The 7,429-nt window shown below is 43.8% G+C and overlaps 1 protein-coding gene across 1 annotated transcript; it reads right to left on the reverse strand.

Annotated features, from left to right (window-relative positions):
* Nucleotides 1-285: 285 nt before the first annotated feature.
* On the reverse strand, nt 286-1,047 carry LOC119293619 (sarcoplasmic reticulum histidine-rich calcium-binding protein-like). Its single transcript, XM_037572024.1, has one exon. The coding sequence runs from the start codon at nt 1,045-1,047 to the stop codon at nt 286-288; it is 762 nt and encodes a 253-aa protein (XP_037427921.1).
* Nucleotides 1,048-7,429: the final 6,382 nt, after the last annotated feature.

Genomic DNA, 7,429 nt, shown 5'->3' on the forward strand with positions numbered 1-7,429 from the left:
ATACGCACCATGCGTGTAGAAACAATACAGAGATAGTACTTACTACTAGTAAACTCCTTCTGAGGATAACATGTACTCCAGTATTATTATCAATTAGTCTATCCGAATGGAAGCATATCGAAAAACTTTGAGGACAATACTAGTAGAAAAGTTACACCCGACCCATACGTGCTGCCTACCTAATTATCCATCTACGTAGACTGAAGAGCAAAACATGCACGTAATCGTAGAGAGGAAGCAGGGACAACGAGTGCAGTTAACCAAACGTGTGAACCGGCCAGCTGGCTACACGCCGCCGCAGCGGTAGACGATCCGGCACGTCCGCCCAACCCGGACGACGTACTTGTGCTGTGGCTTTACGAGGAACGGCGGCAGCCGCAGGAGCGCCTCGCACACACAGTCCTTCTGCACCTCCTGGAGCCACCGGCAGCAGTCGCGGTACGCCCGGAGCTCCTCGTCGTGGTGGTGCTCGTGGTCGTCGTCATTGTGCTCGTGGTCGTCGTCGTCGTCGTCGTCATCGTCGTCGTCATGGTCGTCGTCATGGTCGGGGTCCTCCTCGTGGTCGTCGTCATGGTCGGGGTCCTCATTACCGTCGCGCACACGCCCACGCCGGCCGTGTCCAGTACCACGAAGACGCCCGCGCCCGCGTCTGCGCCCGCGCCCGTGGCGGGTGTGGTTGCCACCATGGTGACCGGTGCCGTTTCTTGCAACGTCAACGCCGCTGCTGTCGTTGTTTGCCGCCATCAGGCCAAGGGACGAGATGTTGATGACCGCCGCGTGGCCATGGCGTCCACGGAGGCGGCGGTCACCGTCACCGCCATGGTGCTCGTCGTCGTCGTCGTCGTCATCATCATCGTCGTGGTGGTGGTGATGGTCGTCCTCCGGGGGGCTGGGCGGCAGGATGGAGCAGGCCTGACTGGCGATGGCGAACTGGCTGATGCAGAAGGCCTTGGCCTTGCCCTGCTGCGCGGCGACAGTGGCGAGGAGGGAAGGGATGAAGAGGAGGACGGCGGCCAGCGCCGCGACGTGGGCCGCCGATGCCGCCATCTACTGAGTCGTGGCTGCTATGTGGAGTGCATGCCGGCCACTTATAAAGATGTGTAACCAAGCAAGTAATGTGCATTGTCCCGCAAAAAAAAATCCAGTAATGCGTATTAGAGAGGTTATTAAGTAGTTGGGGTCAAGGCCGGGTAGGGAGTGACCAGATCGATGGAGATGCACACAGCATGGTGCATGGTTGTAATTAGTTAGGTGCTTCATAACGATGGCGTGCATCCAGGATTGTTCAGCCATGTCCACCTTGTTTACATGCATGCATGCAGGCGTGCATTGTTGATGAGAGGCCAGTGACAATTTGGTTGTACAAAACTTTCTAAATTATTATCTTCGTCAATCTTTACACAAGTCCGCGTAATTTAGAATGTTTAGAGCTAGTGTGTACTTCTTAAGCTGTGTTACATTGTATTTCTTCTTTTTACCCCAGCTGGTTAAACGACAGAATGATAAGTACATACGATACAAAACAAATTGTCAAATATCATCGGAAGTACAAAGCACCCAATGCTTTAGCAAAATTGGAAAGATTACATTGAGTTCACCACCGAATAACCAATGCCTCCGCCAGAACAAAATTTATGAAAATTTATACTCCCTCTCATCCAAAATAAGTGTCGTTGTGTTCATTGGAAACAAAAACTAGCTAAGATTTTAGCGCACTAATGTAATAATAGACTGTAGTCACTGGTCAATCTATTAAAATATTTATGCCACCATCGCAACGCATGGCAAATTTTTTTTTGAGGAAAATGCACGGCACTTACCTAGTAGTCTAAAAATAACATTAACTTGATAGATATTTAGTCCAAGGTACATAGTAAAATTCATTTTGCAATTTTACAGGGGTGCCCCACTAGATCCACCACTGGCCAGAATGAGTCATCGACACGTTGCAATCGTCGCCACTTACCAGAGCCGGCATGATCTTGACAATGACAGCCCGGATGTCTTCGTGCATGTGCCCCTAAGGAGTTAGGACCATCGCCCTTGAGCTGCAATTGTCATCGTTGATCTCTTAAATTGATACGAAGCCCCTCTCACTAGATTTCACTACCCCGAATGCACAACGAGAAATCTTAAACCAAAATTATGTTTTATTTCTTACCGTCACTCGTGAAAAGGACTACAAAACGTAATGTTACCTAACGATTGCCAATAGTGGTGCGATAAGCTTGGATTTTACTTTAGAACTTGATTAAGAGTAGAGCATTTTGGAGACCGAGCTCCATGAAGGCCTTAATTTAAAAAAATACACATGAATACAAGGATGTAATGTGTGTGTGTGTAATATTTCAGGATGAAATACCTTGAATTACAAGCTGCACAAAAAAAACAAGATCATGGACTTTGAGGATGAACAGTACATATGTTAAAAAATCACAAATAATCCCTAAACTATTTTTCTAGGTTTCGAGTGGAAGAGAGACGACGCACGGGCGATCTCCATCTATGGGGCACGATCTAAGAGTTCTTGGCCAAGAACCTCAATGCCTCAACCCTTGGCCTCATCCTTGACTCAATGTTGTGGTCGGAGTGATTAAAGGGGGTCATGGCGACCTTTCCCACCCTTAGTGCACACAACAAGGTTACGTTTTTAGGGTTTTGACAGGGGTGATCCATGGCAATGGCAATGTCGTTTATGACGGGTGAGGAATTGAATCGAACTAAGACTTTGACGGATAATCTTCAGAGACTTCAGTGTAAGTTTGACAACCTTCAAAGTTATCATAACACCCTCTTATCTGATCATGATAATCTTTCTTATGAATTTCTTCAGAGAAAGCAAGATCTTGAGAAGTTAAAAGTGAGTTATGAAGATCTTCAGAAGGAAAACGATTCATTGCTTGCTCAACAGATTAGTTCCGCTCAGGAAGAATTTATTCAACCATGTATGAAATGCATTGAGCGTGAATCTGCTAATTCTTCACCTCAATGTTCAAATGCTTCTATTACTGCAAATTACTCAACTGTCTCTATGGTCACAAATTCCTCATCTGAGAATACCACAAGTATCACTAACGATAATGCAGGGTTGAAGGAGTTGTATGTGACAGGCATATACAAAAGCCTCAAAGGGCACGAGACTGTTTGTGGTGTGCTCAAAAAGCAGATCTTGAGCAGGAACCCTAGGAAAGAGGGTATTGCCTTTGAGAGGAAACTCAATGCTGATGGGGCCTACTGGAAACCTGAGCAGTACCCTAAAACCTCATGGGTTGCTGCGAAAGGACCTTCTGTAGATCCATGCACTTTATCTGGCTTTACATGTGAATCTTCATATTCATCTGATGAGGTATTTGACTCCAACTATAAACTGTTCAAGAATCAGAATGTTGAAGTATTTGCTCGATATGTTGAAACTAACTGCAGGAACGGTCCCCCTATGAAGAAAATCTGGGTTCCCAAAAGGTGCCCTGAAAATCTTCAGGTGAATGTCATCATGACACCACCTATGAAGAATAGGAACCCTGATCAAAATTTTCATATGGATCCAAGTCCTCTTATGGATCAAAATCTTCATCTGGATCAAATTCCTCACATGGATCAAAATCCTCATATGAGCATCATCGTGCTAACACTTCTGTTTCGCAGGGAAATTCTAAAGGCTATGAATATGTGCATTATTCTTCAAATCATTATGTTCATAAGTCCTCGAAGACTTTCCCTACTTATTCATATGCTTATCCTAACCCCTCTACTGTGAAACGAAGTGCACTGGCTTTAATGCCATCTTTTTCTTATGGAGCTCACAGAATGATGAACTCTTTGCCACCCCTTCAGATGTGGGTGGTGAAGAAAAAGAACTAATCTCTTATGCAGGGCCAAGTCTCCAGACGAACTTGATCGTCTAAAGAATTTGCTGGAGACTTTAATATGCTTGAATGGTCACAAGATAATCATGAAGAAATGAATTACTCATTTCTCACGTCCTCATACTACTATATCTGTTACTATTGACGAAATTGATATCATATTCTTCACTAACGAAGTATATGGGTTTGTAAGTTGCACTAATTCATCTGCAGGATGAACAACCCAAAGCTACTGAGTGGGTCCTCGACAGTGGATATACAAATCACATGACCGGTGACAGGAACTTATTGATGGACACTGTTTTATCTCTATCTCATCTGAAGCATATCATCTACACTGACAAAGGCAAAAAGTAAGGTATTGGGTCTAGGTAGGGTTGCAATCTCAAAGGATAGACACATGGATAAAGTCATGCTTGTCTAGTCCTTAGGATTCAACCTCATGTCTGTCTTAATGCTTTGTGATCTTGATATGGTTGTCGTCTTTGGCAAATATCGTTGCATTGTGCTAATGGAATCTGACAATTCCAAAGTCTTTGAAGGCTTTAGGAGAGGAGACTTGTACATTCTTGATTTCTCTACAGGACCACAACCTGCCACGTGTCTACTTGCAAAAGCTTGAGAAGGTTGCTTATGGCATCGACGACTTGGTCATGCTGGGATAAGGAACTTGCATACACTCGCGAAGAAGAAGCATGGCATTGCCATCGAGGGTGTCAAATTCTTCAAAGATCATCTTTGTGGGGCTTGTGAGGCTGGAAAGATAACTAGAGCCAAGAATCCCTCAAAAACTATCATGACCACTTTTTGTCCCTTTGAATTACTTCACATGGATCTCTTTGGCCTACTCACTATGCCACATTCACTAATTCTGCACAATTATATGGCTTTGTTATTGTTGCTGATTATTCTCGTTACACTTGGGTGCATATCATCCCTTACAAAAATGAAGTGCATGAAGTCTTCAAACGATTTTCCTCAAGACCATCTACGAACTTCGGTGTGAAGGTTAAGCATATCAAGAGTGATAATGGAACCGAGTTCAAGAATACTGGTCTCGATGAATATCTTGATATACTTGGTATTACTCACGAGTTATCTACTCCCTATATTCCTCAGCAAAACAACGTCATGGAGCGCAAGAATAGGACTCTTGTTGAGATGGCTCGCACTATGCTTGATGAATACAAGACTCCATAGCATTTCTGGCCAGATGCTATTGATACTGCATGCCACATCATCAACAGGGTATATCTTCACAAATTCTTCAAAAAGACCTCATATGAACTCCTCACTGACAAGAAACCCATATTTCAAAGTCTTCAGTGCTAAATGATGGATTAGAGATCCTCACCACCACTCTAAATTTGCACCGAAAGTACATGAGGGTTTTATGCTTGGTTACGGAAAGGACTCGCACACCTACAGAGCCTTCAACACCTATCATCACCAGGTTGTTGAAACTATAGATGTGCGGTTCGATGAGACTAATTGCACACAAAGAGAGGACCTACCTCCTTTGCTAGATGAAATGTCACCTAAGGAATCCATCAAGTTCAAGGCTACTGAATGTCATCCCTACCGAAGAATCTGCTAAAGAGTTCATTCCAGATATTGAAGAAAATCACGCTGGTGCTACTGAAGAAAATGGCCCCGAAGAAATTGCTTGGCCAAATCAAAGTCGTCAACCTGCTCATCCTCACGTTGCAAACGAAGTGCAGGTTGAGAGAATCATCAACGACATTAACGCACCAGGTCCTCTCACGCGCTCAAAAGCTTCACATTTGTCTAACTTTTGTGGGCATTTTGCGTTTGTCTCTATCACAGAGCCCACCAAAGTTGATGAAGCATTCATGGAGTCTGAGTGGTTTCAAGCTATGCAAGATGAATTGCATCAATTCGAGCTCAACAATGTGTGGGGGCTTGTCAAGCGACCAGACCCACGCAAGCACAATATCATCAGCATCAAATGGATCTACCCCAACAAGCAAGATGAAAGTGGCCTCGTGGTAAGGAATAAGGCTCGTCATGTAGCTCAAGGCTACACACAGGTTCAAGGAATTGATATTGATGAAACTTTTGCACCTGTTGCTAGACTTGAGGCTATTCGCATATTGCTTGCTTATGCTAACCATCATAATATCATATTACATCAAATGGATGTGAAAAGTGCATTCCTCAATGGTAAGCTTGAGGAAGAAGTATCTGTTGCTGAACCACCAGGTTTTGAGGATCCAAAACTTCCAGATCACGTCTACAGACTCAACAAGGCCCACTACGGCCTCAAGCAAGCACCTCGGGCGTGGTATGATACACTGAAGGAATTCCTCATGAAAAAAGGCTTCAAACCCAGTTCACTTGACCCAACTCTTTTCACCAAAGAATATGATGATGAATTATTCATGTGCCAAATATATGTTTATGATATTATCTTTGGTTGTACTAACCAATGTTACAGTGATGAATTTGCCTATATGATGAGTGAGGAATATCAAATGTCCATGATGGGAGAGTTGAAATTCTTCTTAGGGATCCAAATTCGTCAACAACACAATGGCATATTCATATCCCTGGAGAAATACCTCAAGAATTTGTTGAGGAAATTCGACATGCAAGATTGTAGAGGCGTCAAAATCCCTATGCCCACAAATGGCCATCTATGCACCGATGAAAATGGTAGAGACTTCGATAAAAAGGTATACCGATCCATGATTGGCTCTTTATTGTATCTATGTGCATCTAGGCGGGATATTATGCTTAGTGTTTGCATGTGTGCCCGATTTCAAGCTACATGGAAGGAATCACACCATAAGGCTGTGAAGCATATTTTTTGATATCTAACTCACACTCCAACACTTGGATTATGGTCAAGGGCTCTTCCTTTGATCTCATTGGATATTCTGACTCTGACTATGCTGGTGATCGGGTGGATCGCAAGTCAACATCAGGCTTTCCATGGACGATCCTTGGTATTTTGGTCCTCGAAGAAGCAGAACTGCGTATCACTCTCTACTGCTGAAGCTGAGTACATTGTTGCTGGATCTTGCTATGCTCAATTGCTATGGATGAAGCAAACCCTCCAGGACTATGGCATCAGTGTGAAGAATGTGCCACTTTACTACGACAATGAGAGTGCTATCAAGATTGCTCACAACCCAATTTAGCACTCGAAGACAAAGCACATCCGGATTCGTCATCATTTTCTTTGCGGCCATGTGTTGAAGGGCAACATCTCCATCGACCACGCGAATACTGAAGATCAGCTGGCCGATATCTTCACAAAGCCCTTGGATGAGAAGAGATTTAGCAAGTCGCTGTGTGAGCTAAATATCTTAGAATCTTCGAATGTTCTTTTAAAACGACACACATCCTAACACTTATGCAAATTTGATGACTTAGATGTGCAACACGCAAAGTAACGTTCTTCATCAATCAATGAAGACTAACCCTCTAAGTGTGAAGAAATTAATGAAGAATTTGATTCTCAGAACCCTACGACAATTGTACGCGGTGTCTGAAATTATCAGTCTTATACGGTGGGTTACGCCACTAACCAAAGTTGA

This window comes from Triticum dicoccoides, chromosome 4B (assembly GCF_002162155.2).
Source record: "Triticum dicoccoides isolate Atlit2015 ecotype Zavitan chromosome 4B, WEW_v2.0, whole genome shotgun sequence".
Lineage (NCBI taxonomy): Eukaryota > Viridiplantae > Streptophyta > Magnoliopsida > Poales > Poaceae > Triticum > Triticum dicoccoides.

Excerpts from the sequence above, each read along its gene's own strand:
- LOC119293619 (XM_037572024.1), bottom strand. The coding sequence starts at position 1,047 with ATGGCGGCATCGGCGGCCCACGTCGCGGCGCTGGCCGCCGTCCTCCTC.